General features: G+C 41.9%; 1 protein-coding gene across 1 annotated transcript in view; it reads right to left on the reverse strand.

Annotated features, from left to right (window-relative positions):
* NEK11 (NIMA related kinase 11) overlaps positions 1 to 14,236 on the reverse strand; it is a 233,818-nt gene that overhangs the window by 68,952 nt on the left and 150,630 nt on the right. The window contains exon 13 of the mRNA XM_014789660.2: positions 13,558 to 13,721. Coding sequence (XP_014645146.2) covers positions 13,558 to 13,721 — 164 coding nt within the window. The remainder of the gene's footprint in view (positions 1 to 13,557; positions 13,722 to 14,236) is intronic.

Raw genomic sequence — 14,236 nt, forward strand, 5'->3', positions numbered from 1 at the left:
AGATCTATCTTTTAAATATTTGAGATTATACTATATACGTATGGTATACATACAGTACACAGATACACATACACTCTTGTTTGGACTTTCATACCATGCTACTAAAAATTCTTCAGAAACATGATTTTAATAGTTGCACAATATTGCACTGTAAAGCCATACTATATTTATTTATCCATGCCCCTATCATTTGGACATCTAGGTTGCTTCCATTCTTTTTGGTGTAAATGATATTGCAATGACTATCTTTGCACATAACTCTTTGCCCCAAGTTTACTATTATTTCTTTAGGTTAGCGATTCAGAAATGGAATTATTGGGCCAAGATAACACTTAGAACATTTAGAAACCCTCCTCTTTCTCTGCTCTTGCCCTTTTCTTCACACTCCCACACATCCCAAGTAGTGCATTTTCTCCACAAGGAGCTACAATACCTTCATACCCTTTTCATCCTCCTCTCTATTAAAATCTGCTTTCTCTCAAGAAAAGATATGATCCATTAAAGCCATGAAGATTGATAAGGCTCGTGTGTTATCTCAGGATATTCATGTTTCAATAACGGATATTACCTCATATCAGAGAAACTAATTTCTAATAGGAGAAGTTTACGCAGCAGCAAGCAGGCATGTCAAATCTCTTTCCACTTTCTCTCCTACTCAGTATGCTCCAGCCACATTGGTCTCCTTTCTTCAAACACACCCAGATCCTTCCCACCTTGGGGCTTTCTCATTGGCCAAGAATGTCCTTGCCTCACATTTTTACATGACTGTCTTTCCCATCCTTCTGATCCCAACTTTATGTCACCTGCTCAGAGATTCGCTAAGCATTTATCTAAATTAGGTTTCTGCCACCACTTTGGTCACCCCTATCACAGTGCCCTGTTTATTTCTTTTGATGCACTTATCCAAAGATATAATTAATGTTTTGTTTGTTATTATTTGCTTCATGAGGGCAGGGACCATGCCTGTTGAGTCATTATTAACTCAGACTGGGCACACAGGAGGCAAGCAATGAGCTTTTTTTGAATAAGTTGATGAAAGAAAAACATATATCCAGACCACAAACAGTCAAATAAAATATTCCTCTCCGTTTACACCTCATCATACAGATTTTACTTAAACTCATAGCTTCTCAACCTTGTGAAAACTTTGAATACATTCTTCCCATTAAATTCTTTCAGAAGGTTGTATTTGCAGAGCTTTCTTCCAAGCCAGCTGACTGTGCATCTTCTGCATCAATCTGCCTTTTCTTCTTGGCTCCCAAATGTTCTACCATAAGACTATTTTCTGTCTGCTTCTGAGATGACCCCAGAGACAGATATGACCTCACAGGCTCCCCTCAAACTGGAGCCTCCTTTGGTGGAATCTTTGTCATGAGCCTTCTGGGAAACTTTCTGTTACTACCTCCCAAATGTCCAAAGGCAAGGAACTTCTTTCAAAAGATGGCCCCACTGTGCACTGAGGGCTTTGCTACAAGCTCTCTTTCCCTGTGACCACCACAGGGCACATTCCATTAGGCACTGTGGATGGACAACTATGGGGGTTAAAGCCTCAGGCGGAGTACGTGACTGGCAGGCTTAGAGTTTCTCATCCCCAAGTCAGCTTTGTGCTCATTAGTCTCTCTCAGGCTTTCCCTGCTTCATGGTTGGTCCTTCCTGGAGCCAGTTCACTATTCTTCCCAATCCCACATTCTAGTAAGCCTCACGTTATTCTTCCTACGGAACCTGTGAACCATGAAGAAATGGAACTCTATCGTGTTTGCCACAGATTTATCCACCTTGGCCTCAACAGAATGATTCCTCATCAACTCAACCTGCAAAACCATCCATACTACTACTATTACTAAACAATATGTACTGACATTTACCAAAGTATGTGCCAAAGAACTTTTTAAAAGGGATCTGTGAAAATATGTCTTGGAAATGCTGAATATGGTACCTTGGAGATTCATAATCCTCATGAATATATTGAAAGCCCTTCGCTAAAGATCTAAAACTTTGTTTAACTTAGTGTTTCTCAAACCTAGTTTCAGAAACTTTGACCCTGAAACCCAGCCCATTCTGTGGAAATCTCAGGAGCACTCTTCAGGAAACCCTCAGGCGGACAAATACATTAATAAAGCTTCCTGTTTTAGTTCATACATTCTAGGGTCCCCAGGTGTCTTTATTGAATTTAGTCCTGGACTGACTTCTGCAAGCTCCCTGTCCTTACTCTTTTTTTTCAAGTAAAATTTTCTGCTATAAGAACCCATATTCTATTAGACATAAGGTCCTCTGATTGGAGAAAAGATTGCTTTAGCATCTCTAAATCTAAAATGCCTTTAATTTTTCAATTCAAAAATTTCTTCAGTTCTTTCTCTGAGATTAAAAAGTAGTGCTACTTTCCCCACCATTGTCCTCAAATCACTTTATTTAAAACAATTAGCAAGCAGTAGCATTTCCTCTAGATATGTACACCCTGCTGCTTCACATTAGAATCAGGATTCTTTAGATTCTGGAGCAACTTCTAAAGAGAAGAGAAGGATGGAGCATGGTTTTGCTTTTTTCTCTGCAGAGGTTACCTGAAAGGGTTTTTATACTTTGGCTTTAGAAACACAGGTCACAGTTACCCAAAGGGATTTAGGATGAAATTGGAAAAGTATTTTTGGAATCAATAACTGTCACATTTGGTGATGGCAGTCCTGTGTCAAATCCTGTGTTAATTTGAACGATAAAATTCAGTGTGCTTCGATGAATTTCTCACTCTCTTTTTAACTGTTGACCTGTGGAGGAAAGTCTAAAGGGGGCAATGAAAGCAGTTAACAGGAAACTTGTGCATGGGGTAATTTCTACCTCACACCTGTGCTAGGGAGGATTTCCAATCTGGCTTGATGTTCCTAGGAAGTGGAAATCTTGGCCTAGTTTCTAGTCACAGATCAACTTTGGAGGCGAGGTCTGCAAACATGTGTGGCTGACAGTCTCAAAGATAATGTCATTAAAGCAGTTGATGGTTGTCTGGGATGCAACCAGCTTTCCTCCTTTTATTTGGTAGATACAGAGTTCTCCTACCCGGTGATTCTCAAATTTCACTGTGTGTAGGAATCATCTGGGGATCTGGTTAAAAATGCAGATTCTGACTCAGCAGGTCTGGAGTTGGGCTGAGATTCTGCATTTTAAAATGCTCCCAACAGCTGCTGATGCTGCTGGTCCACAGACCACAATTTGAAGAGCAAACTTTAATCAACGTGAATGACACGGGCAATGAGTTCTGTGGTAGATTTCCTCACTGAGTCTGCCACGAGCATTGTACCAAAAAGGCCTGGCTGCCTTAGAGAATTCTCATTTATTCAGTGAGTGTGAATGTTGCTTTAAACTGGGAAGAACTGTCACATGTACCTATTTTGCTGACTCACGACTTTCAACTTCAACACTATTTACCTTTTGGGCTGGGTAATTCTTTGTGTGGAGACTGTCCTGTGCAATGTAGGATGTTTAGCTTCTGTGTCCCTGGACTCTACCCACCATTAGTACCCTTCGTCCTCCAAAGCTGTGACAACTAAACATGTCTTTAGACATTTCCAAATATTCCCTGGAGGGCATAATCCCCACTGGGCTAACGTGGAATCATTTGGCGTAGGGATATTTGCTGCATTCTGTTACAGAGTATCTGAATTCATAGACTTTTAATTGACTATAATATAGATGTATTTCACAACTCTAAGTAAAGTTATATTCATGAGAAAATAAATGATTTCCAAGAAGGACGGTTTAAGTATTAAGACTCAGACATTTCGCTTTCTCTGCACGGCTACAAGAACACGATAATTTTTATTTGCTGAGCATTACATTTAAACTAGTGGAGTATGTGTGCAGGCACGTGTGTATACAAACATATACATATGGGGGGGTATAACTGTATAATTTACCTTGAAACCATAGATATTAATATATTATGTACATTATACATAATGTATATTTAAAACAACGGCAAAATCTCCCCTTTACACATTTCATTCAAGAAATATTTAAGGGACTTCAGTGTGTAAAGTATGGTATTAGATAGATTAGTGATGAATTAGAGGATGACAAAACTCAATTAAAAGAATCACATTTATCATTGAAGTCTTCTGGGTCAGATACTTTAATATTGTGAATCTTACATACACTGGAAATCAAAAGTTTTTTTAAAATGTTAGTTCTGAGTGAACACTTTTTTAATGTTCTGAAACCTTTGTTTGAGCCATTAAAAAAACAACCACCTGTAACCGCCAAGCACTTCTGTGGTTCCCTAGTCAACTTACTATTGATATAATTAGAGAACTCTGACTCCTAGAAAACAGAAAAATTTCCCAACCATAAAGAACTTGGTGGTATAAAAAAGCAATTTTCCAATCTAGGAAGACTTTCTATGAGCATTATATAGTTGGAATCTGAAACTCTAATAGACTCAATGGACAAAATTCTCAATAACATTCTCATATGGATACTCAATAGCAGAACATGGTAGTGAAAATGTAGTTACAAGGTTTATACCAAACCAGAACTTCACATCTTACATTTTCATCTTTAATTTTTAGTGGCAAGCCCAAAATACTGCCATTTGTGCATATCGCAAGCATTGTTTTGTTCCTTGAAAATTCAAACTTTGATTTGAAAGTTGACAAGATGCTGTTTTGAAAATATAATCCAGCAATTATGCAACCATATTTCTATGCCAATATTCCTGCTAGGAAAAAAAAGAATCTTTTTTAGCATCTATATCACCTAGGACAGTTTCAGCTACAAATAACCAAAAACCTACATAAAATGGCTTAAACAAAGGGCTGTAGTATGTTACTTTTCAAGCATTTTCAGAGCCCCGTCTTTATCAAAAAAGTATATCCTCACACTTTTTGGCCAGAATTGACTGCTTGTTCACGTTAAACCAATCCCTGGCAAGTGGGGTATGATGGCCAGACTGGCTGGAATGAATCAGGATTTACCCACATCATGAGGGGAGGGTGGCCACTGGCACAAAGCTGAGGCTCTGACAGATGGACCAAGGGAGAGGGGCATGCCCTAGGGGTTAAGAGCATGGACTTAGGACAGAGGACGCCGTTTGGCACAAAGCCATAGGACAGAGCTGGTGGCTCCTTTGTGGAGGCTTCCCTGAAATCTGGCAGCTGACATCTTAACTCCTATCTCACCACCGAGGGTCGCCTTCTGCCAAGGAAAAAAGGCCTTAAGGGGTGTGTGGTGATGGGAACACAGAGGCACATCTGCAAAACTCAAACTAGAAACAAGCCCCCCGGCTCCTTGAACACTAAACGCCTCTGTCGCTGAATTCAGAATCGCTGAAACGTGACTGACAGTGTGTCCACATTTCGCTGCTAAAGCCTTGTTTACTCTGCATTATTAAAACCTTCTAACTGCAGCTGTCTCCTATTAACGCCCGGGTTCACAGCGAGTTAGCGTCTGTGGGGTTGCTTTAGGGTTTCCAAGACATTCATAGGCATCCAATGCAGAACTCTGAAGACATTCTGGATTACAGTTTGTAAATTTAAAAGATGAAGTGAAGAAGAAAGAAAGCAGAGATGACGGAGTAGCGTCGTGATGCCTACCCAAGATCATGGGCAATGGATTTTTCAGGAGCTGGTGAGGCTGGTGCTCCTTTGCTGTGGTCCGTTTCTAGAGCCAGCAGTGTGCAGGGGAGCCTGCCTCCAGTCAACCCGTCCCTCCCACGGCTCACATGCTCTTCATTAACTGCTTATCTCTTCACATGCCACATGTCCAATAGTCCAGGGAAGAAAGTCCTGCAATGTGAGCAAAGTTTATTGGAACAAAAAGAGAGAGAACTCTCATGTTCCAAAAGGTAACCCTCATGATAAATACTTCTTTATTGCAGCTTACTATTTTCGACTCCAGTTCTAATTTTATTCCTATTTAAATCCCACAGAGCAAGTGGAAAACTTGGCCTTGTGTTTTATGTGTGATTTTAAATCATCAGATCATGTTCCATTTTCACACATTTTGGAGCTGTCCCTAAGGTCCCAAGCATCTCTTTTTCTAACTTTTACATTAAGTTCTATATTTACCCCAAATATCTACTAGTTGACACAGTCAGTATTTACTGGTTTGAATCCCAGCTCTGTGGATGGACTAGGTGACCTAGGTTGAAATTAGTTATTCTCTCTGCTTCACAGTTTCCTCATTTGTAAAATGAGATGGAAGATGTTAACCCCATACAGTGTGTGGGTATAGAGTGGGATAAGGCACAGGAAGGACTTAGCACGGCACCCGGCATGCTGCCAGGCAGCTCTGCTTTACTAACGGTGACTATTGTTTTCTCTGGCACGATGTGGCCCCGCGTGCTTCCAGATTAGCAGGTTATAGAGGAAGGACCACCCCCCGGCCCCCCAGATGGGTCCCACTCCTTTCCTCCTGGACTGGACACTATGACATGGTATTCACTCTCCCAGATGAGTAAAATATTCAGAAAGTAAAATTAAATTTCTCTGTATAATTGAATCACAAAATAGTGGAATGGGCCTTTGGTCTGCAAAGGCTGTTTAGGAGGATATGTCATATGTCATATTGCAGATTCTTTTGTGTCCTGTATGGTCGGGGCACCTTGACTCTGATGATAGCTGAGGAGACAGGAATTGGTGTTGGGGTGGGGGTGTTGTCAAGAAAAGCCCCAAAAGCGCCATTCCAACTAGTTTTATCAGCTGCGTAAAAATCAGCATAAACCTCTCCACCACTCTCCCCCGGCAGCTCCAGGAGCAGCACAGCAGAGCACAGCGTAGGTCGTTGTCCCCTCGCTCCCTCATCCGCCTGTGGACCTCAGCTCATCCACCAACAGGGAGGTGGTGGAGGCTGGTGACCTCCCACCCTCCACATGAAAGGACGGCACAGACTCTGCACTTCTGCCCAGTTTTGCTCACTCTTTATCTACCCTATCACCTTCCCTCTTTTCCCTCCCTGCTTTGGTATTGGGGAAAAAATATAGATGTGATCCTAAACATGAATGGATCTAATTTAAAAGATTTAGAGACTCAAGCCTTCTACAAAGCCCAGTGTGCTATGTCCCAGAGCAAGGTTTGGTTGGTCCCAGTCTGACCAGCAATGAGCTACACTTTATTCTGGATAAGAAATGTTAGAGACAGAAGGGGGAACACCCATGACAAAATGAGAGCTGGAAGAGGGGCAGGGTGGAAATGTCACATCAAAGTCACTCTCTTGAGCAGCACACACTGGGTCCACGGAAGGCCCGTTACCTGGAAGGAATGACATATCACACTGCTAGTATTCACTAACACCTTAGCAAGTCTGGCTGCTTTCTGGCCGGGGACCCAGGCCGGGGGGATGTTGATGGAGAAATGATTCAACGGCCTTCAACGGCTGGGCTGCCTGCTTCTTAGAACCGATGCCCTCTAAGGTCAACTCAAGACAAAAAGTGTTTCTTCCCAGGTATGAAATTAAATTAATTAAGTCAGATCATGAAAAGTAGCAGGTAAATCAGCCCCACTATTTAAACTCATGAGTTCTGGCACCTTCTATAAAAACAAAAATAAAAAAACAGTAGGAGGAGAGAGATCTGCACCTCATAATAGATGTGAGAGGCAGGCTCTTTTTTGTTTTAATGTTCATAACTCAGCACTTTTCCTAGAACTGGTCTAAATTTTCTCTTGTTTTTATCTCAGTAATTCTGTTCAGTATCGCAAGTCTTGCCAAAGGACCAGATAATGCAGCAGCCCCTCAGCTATCCCCTTGCACCTGGTGTGTCTACTCAGTTATCACGGAGGAGGAGGGATTATAATTGTTGTGCAGGGAGAAGACCATAGAAGGGAGTGGCTAAAAATAGAGTCAGACAGGGGCCGGCCCGTGGCGCAAGCGGTTAGGTGCACACGCTCCGCTGTGGCGGCCCAGGGTTCGCCAGTTCGAATCCCGGGTGTGTCCCGACGCACAGCTTGTCAAGCCATGCTGTGGCGGCGTCCCATATAAAGTAGAGGAAGATGGGCACGGATGTTAGCCCAGGGCCAGTTTTCCTCAGCAAAAAAAGAGGAGGATTGGCATCGGATGTTAGCTCAGGGCTGGTCTTCCTCACAAAAAAAATAAATAAATAAAAATTAAAAAATGAATAAATAAAAATAGAGCCAGATGGTCCAGCTACTTATTAGCTGAGTGGCCTTGGAGAAGTTATTTGCCTCACTAAGCTCAGTTTCCTCTTGTGAAAAGTTAAGATATCACAACAATTTCATCTTTCAAGGGACCTGGGTTTTAAAGTCAGTGCTTAATATAATCATCAATTATAGAAAAAATATGCTTTTTCTTTTTTGAGCCCCAAATGAAATAGTTGACTTGTGCTTAGGGACTGCATTGTATGAAAAACATGTATCTTTAAATATTATAAGTCTAGGGCAATAATTCAAAGCAACAAGAGGTTCACAATCTGAGCGACACACAGGAACCGAGATGCAGTAGGGGGGACTCTGGATTTATAGCTCTGGGCTCATTCTTCACTCCAAGGCATTCACTGCTTGACTAAAATGGAAGGGAGAATTGCCTGAAATCTCAGCTCATGCTCTCTTCCTTTTTCCCACTCTTACCTTCTTCCTCACCTTCACCTTCTCTCTTATTTGAATTCCAGCCAGCTAAATTCTAGTTGGATGCAGTTCAACTAAAATGCACACATTAAAAGGTCGTTGCAAGAATTAAAGCAATAAGGCATCTGAGGCAGCCATGGAAGTGTGCCACTCACATGACTCTTCAAGAGCAAGCCTGCAGCAAGTCGTGCAGTGAGCTACAGCCTCCAGCTGCTGTGCCTTCAGGATCCATTGCAGTGTTCAGGCTAAGGCCACACTCTTCCCAGGCAGCTCCCAGCAATGCAAGCCTGGTAGGGATTCTAGAGCCAGGCCATTCCTGCCCAATATGGACTCCTCTAACGAGCAGTCTTTGCCCTGGGGCTCCCTGTTGGCCTGGCCAAGACTTTTTCAGAGCTGCACTGCAGTCTGCAGCTCTCACCCAATCCTCCTTTCTTTCTTTCCATCCTTACCCGCAAAGATGTAGGCCCACATCATGGTTTGAGGCTCTCCCTGCCTACCTGACAGGGATTTCTCTTTAATTTCTAATTCTGTCTTGTCATCTGTTTCCCAGAGGACCTGAACTGACAGCATATAAAGTACTGGGCATAGAATGAAGGTTCCGAAAATGTTAGCTGTTATTGTTATAGTGATTATGATTTGATTAAACTAATGACTCCACTAACGGAAGAGACTCTTAGAGGCACCCACTCTCGTGACGTTCTGATCCAAGAGTCCTCCGTAGAATCTTAGGCCTTGCCTAGCCTGCATCCATTTTTCTGCCCATGCGGCACTGTTCCAAGCAGATGATCATTCCTGCTTTTTCTAATGCTTCACTGTGCAGAGAGAATTTCAAAACCACTAGACAATTTGGTGAAATATATTGAAAACTTCAGAATTAGCTGGGAAAACGGAACTCTGCAGCCCTTCATCTTAGGACGAACAAACACCATGGTCCTAAGAGTCTTCTTAAAACCAGCATCAATGAAAGCCATAATCATTAAACAGAGCCTTTCCTGAAGGAGTTCTGTGTCAAGTCATTATGAGCCACCTAGTATGTGTAATACTGGTGCACACGGGACATTGATTAGTCATGGAAAGGAAAATGATGGTCAGGCAGTAAGGGAAAGACAGAAGAGTCTGTGAAAACATCCGTCAGCCTGCAGCCCTAAAACATGTCCATTAGAGCACATGAAACACTTTTCAGTGACAGGTCCCATAAACACTGTTGAGAACTCTGTTATGATGACAGCTATAAACTCCATTCTCCTGAGATCTAAGAGGCTGGTTCCAATTCAGTGACCACAGACTTCACAGAGCAGCTATCAACAATATGATAATGGCTTGTGATAAAGGTGTTATTGACGCTCTGCTTATCACAGCAGAGAAGTAACTGACGATCAACAGCAATTAGGTGTTTAATAAAACTGTACTTTGGAAATGATGCTGTTGAAAAGATTGTCATGGGTGGCCCAAGGGACTGTCTTGACATGAGTGCAGCCATATTTGGCTGCTCCATTGACCTACAGCCACCAGCACACAAAGAAATATAAAGCTGCTTTCTGTGTGGTGGGAACTGGCCTTTCTCCCATGGAGATAGTTGCAATTTGTAACATTTTAAGGTCCTTTGGTCATCGCAGCCCGGGGCAGCCTGGACATCTGTGCGGGCCTGGGATGATACCCAGGGAAAACAATGCACGTACACAACTGCCGGGCTGGGACGATAGCCAGGAGGCTCAGTACACGTATGCCACTGACAACCATTTGTGCATGGGAACACTGAATGCTTGCTCTGTAGACTCTGTAACTGTTTACTCTGGAAACTACCGATGCTATATAAACTGCTGGAGCTCGAAGCCTGGTGAGAGTCTCACCTGTGGAGGGGACGCCCTGCCCAGGACTTCTGATGATCGGATTCCCTCCCAGCCATGTCAATTGTAGGGACTCTCCCCGGCAGTGGGACGTGGATGTTGTGAGTAACCAATCTGATGTGTCCTCTTTTCAGTCAACCTGGTATTTCTCTTTCCAGTTGATTTGTGTCATTTCCCTTCAGTCAATGTGGATGTTTTCCCTTTCCAATCGATCTGATGTTTTTCCCTCTCATTATATGATCTATTCGAATCTGCTGCCATCTCAGTCGATGTGTATGTTTTCCCTTTCCAGTCGAGCTGATGTTTTTCCCTCTTAATATTTGACCTATTCAGATCTGTTTGCGGACTATCGCCTTTACTATCCTCTATATAATAAAATATACCTTCAGTCCGTTTGTTTGGAGTGGAAAGTTTCTTTTACATCTCCAATGGAATCTCCCAAACCTCTCATAACAGGGACTCAGTAATCCATCCCAATGAAGCCCATGGCTGTTTTTCTTTTTGAAAGCACTTCTTCTATCAAAATAAAAACTATGTGACTTTTGTCCCATCTGAAGAAAGGGGAATCAACTTTTATCTGATTACTCACATAACAGCCATGAGTTATCACTTAAGCAGAGCCTGGCACACTCAGGGGTCAAGGGCAAGACTGGGGAGACAGGAAAAGTGGAAAATCCCAGTGATGGCTACAGGTTTCACCCAGTTCACCACGCCGACAGTGACTGGGTCTCAGCACAGAGTTCTGTAATTATAATGCGTGTGTTGCTAATAAAATAACCTAAAAAAGGAAGGGTCAACACCACCACAACCCCACACCCACCACTTTTGGGGAAGTGGAAATTATACCAAGTTACTAGGAAAAGCAAATGGGGTTGTAATTACGTATCTCTAATACAAATTACTCAATTGTGATATCCACTCCTGTTTCTATTATGCCAGGTCCACTCTTGGTCGACGTGCCTTCTGTATTAGGAAGAAACCTTAGCTTGGGAATGTGATAGACTCGGGCCTGAAGGATGCTTCCCTAGCTGTGTGGCAACGGGCAAGTTACCTCTCTCTTGGAAACTCAGTTTCCTCATCTGGAAAATAGAGATAAGAATAACTACCCAACAGAGTTTTGTGAGACAAAACACCATCCGGTATGTGAGAGGCCCTAGCATCTTGTCCTAACAGATTATTTAAAATCAGTCACAATCTATCATATAATATGGGACAAATGCACAGCCCAGTGAGCAAAATTGCTGCCCTATATTTTATCATCTGCCCTAAGAAATAAGAAGAAAGGATTTTTTTTTTATAGTGCAGTTGTAAAATTTGACTTTAACATTAAAGAGTTTTGGCAATATCATAAAAAGACCACATGATGGCTCAGTAACTTCATAACAATAATAGCTAATATCTTATTATTAATTACTTTATTAAATTCTGGGTACTAGTCTAAGTACTTTACATGGATTACTTCATTTAATCCTCAAAACTACTCTATGAGGTAGGAACCCTATTCTCCCATTTTACAGATGAGAAAACTGAGTCAGAGTGAAGTTTAGTAACTTACACAAGGTAACATAACCTGCAAGTGACAAGGGCTAGACTCATATACAGGAGTCTGATTTCCAACCCTGTGTTCCAACAAGTATGCCAAAGACTGGACTTCTGGAGTGGCCAGCCAAGTTCTATTTCTTGACCTGGGTGTGTTTGCCATATATTTTATTCATGTGGTTTTCTGAGTTAGTTTTATTTTATTAAAAAACATTTTTAAGTAATAACATTGGTAGTTAAAATTTTACCACTTGAGGCTTTGGGCAAAAATTGAGTATGTGTTTTGCATATCGTGTGGTTTGCAACCATAGGCACAGAATTAAGGTTTTGTAATATTGAAATAATATTTGTCTCAGTTGTTCAGGACAGCAGCACAAAAGCAAATGGAAATTGTATTTTCAATTTGTGGTAGGACTGTTTCAATTCCAACAGTCCATTGGAAAAATGGGGAAATGGTATAAGGAAAGTATTTTTATTTTGGCATTCTAAATTGCCCTCCCCCTGACTCTATATTTTTCTCAACATTTATTTGTTTCTCTCTTTGTGTATTTGTCTCTTAATCTCTCTCTCTCATCCTTTCTCTTTCTCTCATCCCTCTCCCTGTTTAGCCCCAGATCCATACCATTCTACTTCTCTTCTCCCTGCCTCTCTCTCCTTTTCTTATAGAACTTGAGAACATTTCTTATTGGTTTTATTGATTGAATATTATGATGTATTACTTAGTTTTCATTAAAAATGGTTGACTGGATTGCGTCCAACCTTCAATTAATCCTCTTAAATTAAGTTTCCATTGACACAGGCTGACCCCTTGATTGACTTTTATTTTACTAGCTTAATGGTTTCTATTTAATAAAAAGCTTCTGTACCTTATGGAAGTTTGGGATTGGAAAGGTTACCAGGTTATGGCCTAAGAAGAAAATGAATATATGAGCATAAATTTCCCGAAGCTATCTGATTTCTCCTCACATCTTGCTTTTCTCCTCACCTACAGACACCCAACAAAGAAATGGCCAAGGGTGTTCCTCAGTCTACAGCCCAGGGGGGGCTTAGTCTTGCTATTGTTAAAGAGCTCTACGGCAAGGGCATATACTCAGAGACCTCAGCGCTGCACATAAAGATGTGCCCTCAGAGGCTGGGAGCGGCCAGAAAGATCCTCCCCTAAGCCCAGGATCTCTGGGCCTCATCCCCAGAACTAATTTGTGCACTGGGACATGACTCACAAATCTGATTACCAGGCAGAAAAGTATATTTTTAAAAATCCTCTTCTCTCTGCTAAAGAGACACTTGCATTGTTTATTTGACAGCTGTATACGGGGTGCTCCTCAGTATACAAACAGTGTAGTGCATATCATCTTCCCATCTGAATAAGGACTGGGTGCTCCAGCCCTTCCCTCATCAACATGGTCCAGACCAGATTCTCAGAATCCCATGGGGCCCTGCCTGCCCCTGGACTCTGGAAATCAAGACTTATCACATGGAGCCTTTATGACAAACCCTAGTCCCACATCCCCCACTTCAGATTCTAAGACTTCCTTAACTCTCTCCAGGACGTCACAGCCTGATCAGTATCTCGGACAGTTCCACTGCTTCTGCTGGGGAGCAGCAGGTACCTGTTGGTTTGTTCGGTAAGCTGGCTGGGGTCCCTCATCCTTGACCTCTTCCTCCGGTCCTGAGAACACTATTTCTTCTTCCTCCTCCTCCTCACTTTCTTCAGAACAGGAATCAAATGCGTCAGCATAATACTCTTCAGCCATAAGGGGGTCTTCTGGGATCTCTGAAATAAAGAATAAACAACAATCAGGTCCCACTAGTCACTAAAATTATAATGAGGCTAGGATCTCCCATGTTTTCCCAGGGATGTACATTTTGTTTGCACTGACAAAGTTTTCACAGAGTGTAGAGCTGAATCTTAGCTTCTGAAAGTATCTGGTTGAATGTAACAAATACTCAGCAAAATTAAACCGGTAGAGGAAACAAGAGATGCAACCATCTTCAATATATTTTGAAAATAGAAGAATAAAACCATGAAACAAGAAGAAGTGATCTCCTTTAAAGCCTTTACATTTGGAGACAAGAATCCTTATTACAAATGAGGGGATTTAGGAGCAAAAGTAGGATAAGATAGTTTGGCTGCAGAACCCTATTACACACCCACATAAAGTTTTTCCAGAGGCAGTTGGAGTGGAATTATGTCAGCATTCTTCCTGGGAATTTCTTTCTTAAAGAAAATATAGGGTGGTGAGACCAGGCAAGATGGATAGGATAAATAGCAATGGCATTTTGGCAAAT

Source organism: Ceratotherium simum, chromosome 5 (genome assembly GCF_057802395.1).
Source record: "Ceratotherium simum simum isolate JZ-2026a chromosome 5, ASM5780239v1, whole genome shotgun sequence".
Taxonomy (NCBI): Eukaryota; Metazoa; Chordata; class Mammalia; order Perissodactyla; family Rhinocerotidae; genus Ceratotherium; species Ceratotherium simum.